Source organism: Brassica rapa, chromosome A06, assembly GCF_000309985.2.
Source record: "Brassica rapa cultivar Chiifu-401-42 chromosome A06, CAAS_Brap_v3.01, whole genome shotgun sequence".
NCBI lineage: Eukaryota > Viridiplantae > Streptophyta > Magnoliopsida > Brassicales > Brassicaceae > Brassica > Brassica rapa.
In genome coordinates, this window is record NC_024800.2 from 4,862,127 (window position 1) to 4,875,533 (window position 13,407).

The 13,407-nt window shown below is 37.4% G+C and overlaps 4 protein-coding genes across 6 annotated transcripts; 1 reads left to right on the top strand and 3 right to left on the bottom strand.

Annotated features, from left to right (window-relative positions):
• Window positions 1-2,030: 2,030 nt before the first annotated feature.
• On the bottom strand, window positions 2,031-6,226 carry LOC103871973 (transcription factor SCREAM2). 3 transcript variants are annotated; one of them, XM_018659448.2, is made up of 5 exons: window positions 4,865-6,226; window positions 3,034-3,552; window positions 2,761-2,967; window positions 2,469-2,648; window positions 2,031-2,383 (listed from the first exon to the last, which is right to left on the bottom strand). In XM_018659448.2, exons 1-5 carry the CDS (start codon window positions 5,210-5,212, stop codon window positions 2,300-2,302), a joined length of 1,338 nt encoding a protein of 445 aa, XP_018514964.1. In that variant the 5' UTR covers window positions 5,213-6,226; the 3' UTR covers window positions 2,031-2,299. The 3 variants fall into 3 exon arrangements, with proteins under 3 accessions (XP_018514964.1, XP_009148559.1, XP_033148891.1); XM_009150311.3 differs by having other exon boundaries at window positions 3,034-3,549; window positions 4,865-6,225; XM_033293000.1 differs by having other exon boundaries at window positions 2,478-2,648; window positions 3,034-3,549; window positions 4,862-6,217.
• A 958-nt stretch (window positions 6,227-7,184) lies between these two features.
• Window positions 7,185-7,520, top strand: LOC103872204. The gene has a single exon (XM_009150540.1). The coding sequence runs from the start codon at window positions 7,185-7,187 to the stop codon at window positions 7,518-7,520; it is 336 nt and encodes a 111-aa protein (XP_009148788.1).
• A 231-nt stretch (window positions 7,521-7,751) lies between these two features.
• LOC103871975 (V-type proton ATPase subunit C) lies at window positions 7,752-10,433 on the bottom strand. Its single transcript, XM_009150313.3, has 11 exons — window positions 10,207-10,433; window positions 10,075-10,143; window positions 9,870-9,997; window positions 9,697-9,796; window positions 9,461-9,528; window positions 9,143-9,284; window positions 8,929-9,045; window positions 8,622-8,747; window positions 8,446-8,529; window positions 8,268-8,347; window positions 7,752-8,150 (listed from the first exon to the last, which is right to left on the bottom strand). Exons 1-11 carry the CDS (start codon window positions 10,318-10,320, stop codon window positions 8,051-8,053), a joined length of 1,128 nt encoding a protein of 375 aa, XP_009148561.1. The 5' UTR covers window positions 10,321-10,433; the 3' UTR covers window positions 7,752-8,050.
• Window positions 10,434-10,809: 376 nt separating this feature from the next.
• LOC103871976 lies at window positions 10,810-12,572 on the bottom strand. The gene has a single exon (XM_033274134.1). The coding sequence runs from the start codon at window positions 12,469-12,471 to the stop codon at window positions 12,247-12,249; it is 225 nt and encodes a 74-aa protein (XP_033130025.1). The 5' UTR covers window positions 12,472-12,572; the 3' UTR covers window positions 10,810-12,246.
• Window positions 12,573-13,407: the final 835 nt, after the last annotated feature.

Genomic DNA, 13,407 nt, shown 5'->3' on the forward strand with positions numbered 1-13,407 from the left:
TATTTTTTAGTTTATAATTTTTTGTATGTCTGAAAGTACAACATATAGAAAAATTCGATAGACTCTATCTTTGATGTTGGAAGATATAAACACAGCAGTTGTATCTAAAAACATCACACTAAAGGAAGTTTAAAGATTTAAGAAAAGAGATTTGCTATTTTGACTCTACAATTTTTCTATATCAATTTATTTTAGTATTGTAATTTAGATTTATGTTTTTCTTATTTTTACAAATATTATTTGTCTCATTGAAATAAATTAAGGTTCCTACAAATACAAGATATATAACAAGAAAGATTCAATGGTTATTTCATAACAGAAAAGAAGAAAGACATGGATGCAACTTCACCACCAGCACTACCAGATGACGTCATAGAAGAAATCTTATTGAGACTTAGGGTGAAAGAGCTAATCCGACACAAGTGTCTTTCAAAACAATGGAAATCGAGGATCGAGTCTCGCATTTCCGTTGTACGATTCCACTTGGACCGCCCATCACTCATTTTGATGCTGCATATCTTTATCCGTTTAGTAAAACACGTCTTCAAGTGTCTTCACGTGTCCTCCAAATCTGCTTTTACTTTAATGTTTTCTTCTACAGATCAAATTTAAACAAAAAGACTGAAACTTTTACCTGAGTAGTTTTACCACTACCAGTCTCTCCAACGAGAATTAGTGTTTGGTTGTCGTTAAAGATTATGAGAAATCCCCTTTCTGCTGCCACACTGGTAGAGTCCTTCGTTTCTCAAGTATCTGGTAGTACTGGCGAATAAGGCTTTTCGTTCCATTTATTGATTCCACTGCCAATACCGGAGCTGAAGGCTCGTCCATCATATCGAATAAGCGCTGACTTTCCTCTTTCTCTCGATACGTCAAAGAAGAGGGGAGGCAACAGAAGAAAAATGAAAGGCAACCGTTTGCTAAAGTTTGTCGGCTTGGCGGTGGCTAAAATTCTTATGGAATTTTTAATCTGGCCCCAAATCTTTATGTATATTCTTTATCCGCTCAAATTATTTGGAAGGCAAACCTAGGGCCCGTTTTAGTGGGATAGTAGGCCCGTCTTTTATTTAAGAGGCCTGGTTCAATAGCTAATGAAATATAACACCAAAGTTACTTGGTTACCTTTGTGCATCTGTTTAGTAGAGGGTAATTTTCAAAAACCAGAAAAAGAAGTGTACTTTTCAAATTCTATTTTGAATTTTGTTGTACAAAAATAATATTTATTTTCATATATGCTATTTATATCATTATTATGTAAAATTAAGCATACAATATCAGTTATAATTTCTTTGTAACTAAGTCTTAATATTTGTCAAAATAATTAATGTGAGAATTAATTCTCAAATCTTTATTTTTAGGGTTCTTGTCGACCATATGGATTATAAAAAATTCGGTAGATTCTATCTTTGGTGTTTGGAGATAGAAACACAACAGTTATATCCTGAAAATCTGAGCACTATAAAAACATCACATTAAAGGACATTTAAAGGTTCAAAAAAAGAAATTTGTCATTTTGACTCTGCAATTTTCTATATCAGTTTATTTCGGTATTGCAATTTAGATTTATGTTTTTATTATTTTTATAAATATAAGTTGTCTCATTGAAATAAATTAAGGTTCCAACAAATACAAGATATATAACAAAAAAGATTCATTGGTTGTTTCATGACAGAAAAGAAGAAAGACATGGAAGCGACTTCACCACCAGCACTAACAGACAACGTCATAGAAGAGATCTTATTGAGACTTAAGGTGAAAGAACTAATCTGATTCAAGTGTCTTTCAAAACAATGGAAAACAAGGATCGAGTCTCGCATTTTCGTTATACGATTCCACTTGGACCGCCCATCACTCATCTTGATGCTGCGTATCTTTATCCGTTTAGTAAAACAGGTCTTCAAGTGTTTTCACGTGTCCTCCAAGTCTGCTTTTACTTTATGTTTTCTTCTATTTTGGAAAGCTCCTTATGTTCAACTTATATATGATCTCATATATTTGGAACGTGAACGTTGTATTTGGAAGCATGTAAGAAAAATAAAATCTCTAGTTTGTTATTTTGGTTACATGTGAAATAGTTTATTTTATGCAACGAGTATGAAAAGGTTGAACTGATGCATGCACAAACACATGTTTTTTTTGTCAAAGCCAGATTAAATTAATAACTATCATCTGCAATACAAGATTACGACTGATGAAATGAAACTAACTGTAAGAAAATTGCTGACTAGTTAATTAAAGGCTTATAGACCTCTAGCTTTGCTTCATAGATGCTTCCTTCTGTTCCGCAAAGGAATTGGAATCAAAGCAAACCAGAGTAACCAGCTGTGTCTAGAAGCACTGCTTTGATTTGTTCAGGAAACACCTCGTGACCTTCTTGGCATTGCTGAGTAAAAGAAACAAATCATGTTTATACTACTACTAATCCTCACTCACAATAATAAGTAATGATCAGCATAGCATCTACGTACTATGTTTACCTCAGCGCGGAAAACATCCAAAGCAAAACCGTTGAAACAGCTAATCACGGCCTGTTGAACATCCAATCCTAAGTCATCCAAAGCTCTCATGGTGGAAAGTAAAAGACCAGGTCGTCTTCCACAGAACATGTGAATGTTCACTGCCTTTCCTTCCCTTAACTTAACCTCAATCTGCTTAAAACAAAAACAAAGAAGCCTTACTTAAAAAAAACTAGAGTCTGGTTTGGTCCACTAGCAAACAAACTGGTTTGGTCCACTAGCAAACAAATGAGTTTATTCTTACTCTTGCTTGCTCGCCTTTAGCGCTTGGCAAGGAGGAGGAAGACGGACACAACTCTTCCTTAACACGGTAAGGTAGCATTTGTGGTGACGGTGTTAAGCCTGAAGAACTTGATGGAGTAGATTCAAGTTCGGTATGAAGATCGTTGATTCGCTGTAAGAGCTCTTTAAGATAATCAATTGCATCACCAAGTATCGATGCTCTATCCATCTGCATGTAAAATCCACAATTAAGAAACATGAAAAAATGAAAAAAGAGGTAAGAATCTTTACTCACTTTGCTGATCTTGGGGACAACTGATCTGAGCATGTAAAGCCTATCATTAAGCTTCTTCCTCCTCCTTCTCTCAGCCATTAGATTCTTAGCAGGCATCCCTTTCTTCTTCCCTTTGTTGTGGTTATGCTCATCAGACTCGTAGTTAAAGATGTCCACGATTCCAGGACTAGTCTCATCACCAATCTCTCTCCTCATCTCAGAGGAAGAAGAGTCAGAGTTGCACATTTTGCTACTGGAACTCTCACGCATTGCAGCTCGTTTCTGGAACAGCGTCAGCTCAGAGCCAGAGGAAGGCAAAATCTCCAAAGGTTTCAGAACCTTGGCTCTGTTCTCGAAGACGCCGCTCGCGAGGCCCTCGAACTCCAGAGGGCTGAACACGTTGCATGACCGGGAAGAGAGAAAGTCCGGTGGTGGTGAAGTCATTACAGGGAAACTCATGGAGTTTGGAATCTGGTTTAGTTGTCCTAAAAACGGAGAGTCGAAACCGAAGTCATCAAAAGGGTTGTTGTTGTTGTTTTTTAGTGTTTAGATGAACAGAAATTGTGAGTTCTTCTTCAAGCAAACATGGAGAAAGTGTGCTCGCATGAGAGAGAAGGAAGAAGACAAAATAAAGGAATATTTCTGTTAGCCATTTACGTGTGATGAATATGTCACTATATACACTTGATCTAATCAGCTAGCCGGAACAAACCGGGTTTGTAATATGTGCAAACTAAACCAATAAAACTATAATGAACCAATATTCCCCCTCAAGATGGAGCATAGATGTTAATGAACTCCATCTTGCTTAACAAATGACGGAAGGGACCAGGGTATAAAGGTTTAGTCAACAGATCGGCTAGCTGATTCTCCGAACGGACGTGGAGAGTCTTGATCATGCCAGACTTGACGCGTTCCCGAACGATATGACAATCCCGTTCGACGTGTTTGGTTCGTTCGTGGAAAACAGAGTTGTTGGCAATATGTATGGCAGCAGTGTTATCACAATAAAGAGGAGCAGGGCCTGTACTTCCAATCCAAAGATCTTCAAAAAGATTTCGAAACCAAATCATTTCTCGTACAGCTTCAGACATGGCGCGATATTCCGATTCAGCAGTTGAACAAGATACAGTATCTTGTTTATTTGACTTCCAAACGATGAGGGCAGTACCAACAAATACACAAAGTCCTGATACGCTACGGCGAGTGTCACCACAAGAACCCCAATCCGCATCAGCAAAGGCAGAAAGTTTCAAATCAGAAGTCGAAGAATAGAAGAGACCTTGTCCAACCGTGCCCTTCAAGTAATGTAGAACTTTGTAAGCTGCGTGCATATGAGGGGTACGAGGGGAGGCAGTAAACTGACATAGTTTGTGAACCGCAAACGTAATGTCAGGGCGTGTAAATGTCAGATACAAGAGTTTCCCCACTAAGCGTCGATACCTCTCTGCATTATCCAATAAATCACCATCTTCTGAAGAGAGTTTGATGCTAGGATCCATGGGAATGGAAGAGGGCTTGCATCCCAGTAAACCTGTCTCAGTAAGAAGATCAAGAATATATTTGCGTTGGCAAAGAGTGATGCCTGCAGAGGAGCGAGCTATCTCTAAACCCAAAAAATAACGAAGAGGACCCAAGTCTCGTAATTTGAAAGAAGTTTGTAATGCTTTCTTAAGGAGCTCTGTAGCATGATCACAACTACTGGCGATGATAATATCATCAACGTAAACCAAGACAACCATATAAACATTACCGGCATGTTTGGTGAAGAGAGTGTGATCACCAGAAGAAGTTTCAAAACCCATCTGAAGCAAAGAAGCAGAGAACTTCAAAAACCATTGACGAGACGCTTGTTGGTGGTGGTGGGAACAGTGAGGAGAGAAGCGATGCAAGCTTTTGTAGCTAAGAAAGACTCTTGTTGCTGTTGTTGTTGTTGAGGAGTAGTAGCGTCGAGTGTGAAGTGTTGAAAGGGAGAAGAGGAGTCAATGGATTGCTGAAGAAGGAGGAGCAGATTCTCTGAAGGGTTTAGAGGAAACCCACCACCGTTGAATCTGAACTCGTTTTGAGAATCATCGTGTGGTTGTGAGTTATTAAACCAGTTTTCTTCTGGGTTTCTAACCCACGGCACAGGCTCATCGTTATAGCCCGCCTGAGAACGTTCTCCGGCGTCGTGGTCGAGCCAAACTCCGTCGCCGTTCATAGCTGAGAAAGATGTGAACTTTGGAGAAGATACTTTGAATATTTTTCAGAGAGATGTTATAAAGAAGGGAGGCGTTAAAGGGGAATCACGAGGATCTTGCAGAGGAGGTCTCTCTTCAAAGAAAAAGGCCAAATCTTTCTTCTTCTTCTTCTTCTTCTCTTTAAAAGAGGAGTTTGCCAATGATTCTCGTGACTATCTTTGCTTTCCGTCTCTCTTACTTCCACTTCATCTTTTGCCACCTCTCTGTTTTTTTTTTTTTTTTTTTTTTTTTGCGGGAATAGTTCAGTGACAGTGTCAGAGCTGAACTTAGCAGAGGCTACCATCTACCGTTAGTTTAAAAAAAAAAATTGGATTACTTGCTTCATTTATTTACATGTTATATTAACTTGCAATTTATTCAGTAATCAACACTTTTTTTTTGTGAATTGTTGGACAATTATAGCTATTACAAATCTCATATTGTATTTGCCTTTTTGGATATCCAGCTACAATTAGACTATTATACATTGAATCAATAATCGACCAGTAAAAGGTAAAAAAGGGAATCCAATAATTCAAAGATTAATTGGGATAAAAAGATGTCGGACGCAATATGGTCCCTTTTTTTTTTTATAACAACAAGGCCATGGTCCCCTTTTTTTCATCTTCCTTTACCTCCACTCATTTTTTAATAAGGTATAAAAGTATTTTCTCAAATATTTCTTTTTATTCACATAAGATAATTGTTTGATAAGAAAATCTCATATGACCTTTGCTAATGTGTTACTTGAAGCCCAAGATTTGATCTTTTTTATAAAGTTCCTAAAATGGGTTTGGGCTTTGTCATTAAAATTTTAAACCCTCTAATTGAAATTTCGGTTTCCTACCTTGAAATGGTTCTCGCTAGCAATTATGTCCGGTTAACCATTAATCATCAGAATGATGAACAAACACTTGGGTGATGTAAACAGCAGGACTTTTCCTCTTCTCTTCACACACTCGTTACCTATAAAGTGTCTTCTGACCGGTATGCTTCGATGCAGCCCCGCAATGATACATAAGATCTGTGCGGAGACTTCCTCTGTGAACGTGTTACATCATTTGTGGAAAACCGGTTGGAAGGTAAAGTGGTTAAACGATACCGCTCATCTTAGACTGTTGCAGCGTTATCATCATCACCATCAAATTCTTTTTACTATCTAAAATCTCACATTCCTGCGCCCAGTACCGCCTCGGTAAGTATTTGAATCATCCCCTTTGGTCGTTTGAGCTTCATAGACAAAGAAAGTTGCAAGTTCAGTGGAGATCATCGGGAACAAGCTATTCTGGAGACGTCAAGAGAACTTCCGGCATCCTCGGCAACGAGGAGAACCTCACTTTTCTGAGGATCACGTCAATGGTAGAGAACGGCTACCAAAGTCGAAGGATTTCAAAAAATAAACTAGCGAAATGTGTCGGATTTAGTGGACGGGCAAAGCTAGGATCGTAATAGATTGATTTCATATTTTGTTCAAAACAAGCCTGTAACCGTATCTGATTCCCGATTTATCGGAAAGATTTTATTTATAATACTTATTTTAAAAAAAAAAATCTCAGAACAAGAATGAGCTGTAAATTATTACAAGACCTTCACACGCCATTTTAGTCTGTTGAAGAAGATCAACAAGCTTTGCAGGTTACATGCTATTGCCACAAACTTTGCAGACCAGAGAGTTTTTGCTACTTGTTACCCTTAGGTGGTAGAAGTGAAAAAATGTAAATGCAATCACATTACTTAAGAGGAAGAAACCAAAAAAACAGGCATGTGTAACAGTTAAAGGACCCATACTTTAGTCCGTGAACACATTCATTCACTTCGTTGTTTCTAAGTAAGACACGCACACACACACATGGGAACAAAGGAATCTGTCTCCTTCTCTGTTCTATTATTTATAATCTTCTGGAAAACCTATCTTTCTTTTCCAGAACAGAAGAAGAAAAAATAGAAACACCTATGGCTCTGTCTTCTAGCTTCTCGCTTTCCGTGTTTCTCTTGATCGTTGTGTCGGTTCAATGGGCTCTGGTTTTTAGTGAATCCACAATCTCAACTTCTCCTGCTGTCTTACCGTATATCAATGCACCAGATATGTCTTCATTTTTCCCTTCTCCGACCAAAAACCGGTCATTTGATACTGCTGCCTCTCCTGTTCCAGAAGCACCCGCGCCTGGTCCTAGCTCAGGCCAGTTTAATGGGAATGTTGTAGGCATGTCGATGCAGCTCCGTCCTGATCTTTCTTTGGTTCTGGTCATTGTTGGTATCTGTGGGACTGTTACTTCATTAATGTTGTAATCTTTGTAGTTCGCTTTTACAGTGTCACCGTTAATACGTGTGTATGCGTATTTTGTTTAAATAAAACAAATTCAATTAAGCAGTATAATTGCTTTCAATGTTAGTCTAATGAAAGGCTGGAATATTATTTCTAAATTGATCACGTGTGTTTCACCACCTCCAGAACATTTCCGACACCAAATAGCGTGTTTCGAAAATACCAATAATAATATCATTCAGACCAAAACAAAAAGAGACAAAAACGAAACAGCTTAATAATGCAACAAAGTGACAAAATGACGAAAGGCTTTAACAACTGTATAACCTCTGCTCGTCCACAAGTATCAGAAACTCATCGGAATCTAACAAGACTCCGACCAAAATAAAATTACAGTAAGATCTCTCTCCTGAGTGCCACCTTCATTTCCCTTCTTTTATTTTGAAACAAAAAAAATCAAAATATAATAACAATGAAATATATAGAACACAAACAAATATAACAGATAAAGGCATAAACGTAGAAGCAGCATCAAGCCATCTCTCATCAAATTTTAAGCAAGGTTGATCGTGAAGGATACATAAGGATGCGTCTCGGAGTCACCGGCTAAACCAGCCATGGCTCCTGCATCCTCCTCGCTTTTCCAGTATCCACTGCATTGTTTTTCATACAATCATCAGACTCAAAAATTCAAACTGAAACCTGCCTTCCTACTTATTATAGATGAATCCACCTTTATAATAGATAAGGCAGAGGCTTTTTTAACATACCTGTTGGTAGAATCACACAAGCGTTCAAGAATGGAGCGGACTTTCTTTTCACTTTTTACAGCCGGAGACAAGACACATGCCTAGAAAATAACAAATCATGAGACAAGAGAAAGTAATTTGGTAATGGAGTTAACAGTGTTGAGGGAATAGAAAAGCATAGCTTGTACTCTTAATTTACCAAGAAAGCCGGAGGTAAACCATATCTCATAATGCTCTCAGCGAATATACGCACGGCACAGAAATGCATCCAGGAGCTAAAAACCTGCAGATATCAATCAAAGATCAAAATAAATTCAGGTTTTGCAACTCTAAGATGATAATACAAGAGCATAGCAATACAAAGTTACTGTGTACCTCTCCATAACTGGTGTAGCACCACTGCAAAAGAGAGCTTCTCAAGCTTTCCTGATCCTGAACCAACTTTTGTAGCTCTTGTTTGCGAGTCTCTTGTGCTTCAACGCTGTGTTCAAAGTCACGAATCTAAAAGAGAAAGGTGTACAACATATGATTTACAAACCTTGAGAATCAACCAAGGGTCGCAACTTGCACAGTGAATACAACAGTTCTTAAGGACAAATCACAGCTACTGGCAGATGATTATTTCTAACTTCTAAGAAAGCTCTAGTAAGTAAATATCAGGAAGTTGACTAGAAATACTCACTTGGAACCCTTTCTCGCGGGCACTTGTCCTGTAATTGTCTGCAACACGAGTAAAAAGAGTGACGGTGTAAAGAGCATACTCGTTATCCTCAAACAATTTCTTCGAGGACCTGGGAACCTGAGAAGAGTTAGAATAAATTGATTAAAACCACTGTACAACAAAGTAATAGTTTCAACGTTGATGTACGGAACTCAACAATAATTAATAATTTTACCACAAAGTCGGTCAATGTCTCGTAACATGCTAGCCAGTCCTTTTGAGAATACTTTGGAACAACAGCAAGAAGAGTCACGAGATGTTCAGACGTGACAACATCTTCTGGCTTAACCAAGTTTGATAGGTCACGAACAGCTAAGCTGTAACAACAAAAAAAGGAGGAAGATCAGCCACACATTTGGCACAAAATATATGTGAAAAATCTAAGCAGAGAGAAATATAAATCCTTTACATGGAAGGAAGAATATGTTTCAAGCAAACATAGACCGATTGAGAAATCAAAGTATGAATAAGAGAAAGAAAAAAAAAGCTTTACCTTCCACTTTGCTTTCGGTTAATGGCATTGAGTTGACCGCGGACGTTGTTATATTCAGCCACACGAACCTGAATAACAAGCGCAATCAGAGACGGTAACACAACAATTTCATCAAATCACAATAAGAAAATTCTAAACATAGCATAAAACGAGGATCCACCAGCTACTCTTCACAAAGAAACTCAAAGATTTGCATACCAACAGACTCATTCAGGCTAAAGCTTAAGCTTTCTTACCTTGAGATCATCCTCAATCTTGGCAACCTGGGACTGAATATTGTCAACAACCTCCTTGAGAGGTGACATTGTTGGGTACTTGGCTTCATCCCAGACAAACCTTATAAAAAAAGTTTAGTTCTTTACTGAATTTGATCACCAAAAAATTAGCAATCAACCAAAAAATGAGAAACCTGGTGAGATAAGAATCAACAGGAACTCCATCAACCGTAAGAGCATTGCTCTCAACACCAGATATCCTCTCCAGCTCCTCGATCTGTCTCCTTATCTTCTGAGAAACTCCCTCCACGAAGCTGTTCGACTACACATCTCTTTTTATTATAATCACCACCACCAACAACAAGATATGATCCAATCGGAGGAAGACGGAGGATTTACCTTGAGCAGATCATCGCCGAGAGCGAGTAGAGAATCCAATGTTCCAACGCGAAGATTAGGGATGTTGAACTGCGGAACAAATCGAAGAGATTATTAGATCGTAATCACACAAGATCATTTTCAATCGCGTACCCGATAAACCGGAGTGTCGAAGGAATGCTTGGAGATCTGCTCTTGAAGACGATTCCACAAGGTGGAAGAAGAGTCCTTCACTGGTAGAGACACCACCCAGTACCTCGAAGTCATTCTTTCTCAATCTCACTCTCTCTTCTCCGATGGATCGATCTCTACTTCTTCAATCAATAATTGATAACCGGTTCGAATTATAAATTGGTAACGAGTTGTAAGCCAAACCGGTAATATAATAGCATTAGTCCGGTTTAGTATCACCCGGCACGTTCTCCACCTGACTGGAAGTTTGAGTTAATGGGCCAACCACAACTCCTATACTACTAAAAGGTTTTCACTCAAGTTAGCATAAAGTCCAAACACCATTTACAGATTGTCACAATTGCAAAATTCATAACGTTTTTAAATGTGTATGGAAGGTTAAACTTCTTCAACAATGACATGGAAAATAATTGTGCTATCACAAAAATATATTATATGAAGAAGATACTGGTATAACATGGATAAAGAGAGCATATTAAGATAGCCAAGGAGACTTCCTGCCTGATACATAAACCTCAAGATTTAATCATCTTTTTAACAAACTGTTTTTAGAATGTGGCTAGAAAAACCCAGACGATTGAATCATTGAGATGAATTAAGCGCAGGCAAGTCATCCTTGGCTACTATATATCAGACTCTCTTCTTCATGTAAAACCTATCTTCTCTCTTGTTACTCTTTTCATTTTCTCACACAATTTGCTCCTTTTATAGCATTTCAGCGAATATGCCTATCTCTAGAGCTCTTCTTCTCATTTGTTACTTTTAATAATTTTAAAATTTGAAGTTGTTCGTTTTATTTTTTTGTTGGCTAATATACAACTTGTTTGCACCATGATAAGAATTTATTCATTTTGAAAGTCTTTTCTTATCTTTTAGCAGTATTTTATCAGTTTAATAACAATAATTTCGTGTTTCGAGAATAGAGATGAGAGTTTTGTTCTGTGGTGATGGATTTAAAACTAAATAATATGAAACAGATCTATAGACGTATATGAATTTGGAAATGTTCGATATAGATTTTTCTTACTAAACTGAAACTGTATATAGAAAGAAAAGTGTAGTATATATGATTATATTTTTTAAATATGATTATATTGTATATACATTAATGTATACGGTCCAAATCAATCACATACATCCACGTATTTCATACTTATCTTAGGCGATTCTAAGGATAACCTAAAACTGATTTATTGATACACTTGGGATCAGTTAAGTAGCTTTTTGTCATAAGTATACATTATTTTTCCTGCACAGAATTAAAAGACTAACAAACAAAACCAACCGACGTACGTATGCATTTGTAGTCTACTCGTCAAAAGCAATCATGGGCTAACTTTCGATAGAGTACTTGGGCTACAACTAGGAAGCCCGGCTACAACTCGGAAGCCCGGCTACAAGAACAGAGCTTGATTTCATCACTCTATTTGGTTTTCAATGACCCACATCGATAATTCAAGAATCGCTCGCTCTAACCGGACGCATATAACCGGTCAGGAGTGACCAAGCTTAACCCAAAGTTAAATCGATTTTGTAGAAGGGCTTTCCGTAATAACCGCATAACCGAGTCAGATTACATAATTTTTGCATTGCTCGATCTGTTGAACTTTTGACTCTAAGAATGCGACCAGCTGTATAGTTTCGTTTTAACACTTTGTCTTATTGATTAAGTGATCAGAGTAATTAAGAGCTTTTTTTTTTTATTCCAAAAGTCTGATTGTTCTTTATCTACTATCTTTTCAATTGATGTCGTTCAATATTTTTATCACACTACTAATTGACATATCTTATTTAGTTATCTAGAATCTATTAATTATACATTGTTGTAGTTTATGGATAAACACACTCGTAGTTATTAAAACCCCCGCTATAAATACACTATTAGTAGCATAAAAAGTTAAAAACCAAGAGATACAAATACAAGAGCTACAGCTAATATAACAGCCCATGCATATGCAACTGCGTCTACGTTTGAATCACTAAACGCGAACGCTCTGGTTATTACGGCGAGAAGCATTGGAAAACACAACTCTCATAAACACCACCGCGGGTGACCCGAAACTCATTCTCCGGTCCAGCTGGTTCTGGTATCTGAGGAATGTTTTTTCTCTTTTCCAGTCTATCGCATGCACAAAAGCCGAACCTCAGATTCTTTCCGGCAACAGCTGCAGCTCTTTTCTCCATTCTCCTGCGGTTGACATACTCTTCAGATATGTAGACATCCATTGGAATATGAAGCAAGAAGTGAAAAGACTTTGGGAGTGTTTTTGGTGATTGAAATTTGAAAGAAATGCTTTGTTTGGCAGTTTGAAGTTTCTTGATGGAGTTGAAGTGAAAGACTGAAAGTATTAATTTATAGAGGGGGTAAAACTGTGGGCGTTATGTCCCATGTTGTTTGGCACAAATAATTACATACACAGATATTTTATGTCTTTGGATTGTTTTTCCACAAATGAAAACGTGCTTTCCTTATAATAGAAATTTACTTCTGCTGAAAGCTGGTGATTATTTAAGTTAAATAATATAAAAGATTCCTAATTTGTGGAAGATTCGTTGGATTTTTATACCATGGTTTGTTTCTGCGAAGAAGGTGATATGATCGAACCAATTCTTTTGGTTTTAATATGTTTTGTTAGGTTCAACTTTTGACCTTTTGAATTTGGATTAGCTCGTGGATGTCTAGCTAGTGAATGTCGCAGGACACATTAAAATAATATGATTATATCACGTGTATTTATGTTGGATCGAATAAAACATAAACAAATATATACAAGAGAAATTATTGTCACGGTGTTTGTTAATAATAATGGAAATCTGACAACAACAAAATATTTTGTTTATTGCTTCAAATATCACTACATTACTAGACAGGAGTGTTTCAGACAGGAGTGGTTATTTGATATTTCTATATTAATTTTACACAGAGCATGTGAAAACACACTTTTATTAGAGTAAACTATTTCCAAAAAGTATCAAAACCTGGATGAAAGGAGCCATAAACCATGAGGCCACAGCCACAGATAATTCAAGCGACAAGTGTACACAAGTTTCAGGATGAAAAACCGCGGCAGAACACTAGAACATAACGCCAATTTTGTCATTTTTCATGTCTCAGTGTCACCATGGTTTCCGTTATTACTAAACGGCTAGTTGATTCTGCGG

Coding starts and splice junctions, on each gene's coding strand:
- LOC103871973 (XM_018659448.2), bottom strand. CDS start 5,212: ATGAACGGCGACGGAGTTTGGCTCGACCACGACGCCGGAGAACGTTCT. Junction 3,553..4,864: donor CTGTTCCCACCACCACCAAC/AAGCGTCTCGTC, acceptor ATCTAAACACTA/AAAAACAACAACAACAACCC. Junction 2,384..2,468: donor TCCGCGCTGAGGTAAACATA/GTACGTAGATGC, acceptor TCTTTTACTCAG/CAATGCCAAGAAGGTCACGA.
- LOC103872204 (XM_009150540.1), top strand. CDS start 7,185: ATGGCTCTGTCTTCTAGCTTCTCGCTTTCCGTGTTTCTCTTGATCGTT.
- LOC103871975 (XM_009150313.3), bottom strand. CDS start 10,320: ATGACTTCGAGGTACTGGGTGGTGTCTCTACCAGTGAAGGACTCTTCT. Junction 9,998..10,074: donor TCGGCGATGATCTGCTCAAG/GTAAATCCTCCG, acceptor AGAGATGTGTAG/TCGAACAGCTTCGTGGAGGG. Junction 9,046..9,142: donor AGACATTGACCGACTTTGTG/GTAAAATTATTA, acceptor AACTCTTCTCAG/GTTCCCAGGTCCTCGAAGAA.
- LOC103871976 (XM_033274134.1), bottom strand. CDS start 12,471: ATGGATGTCTACATATCTGAAGAGTATGTCAACCGCAGGAGAATGGAG.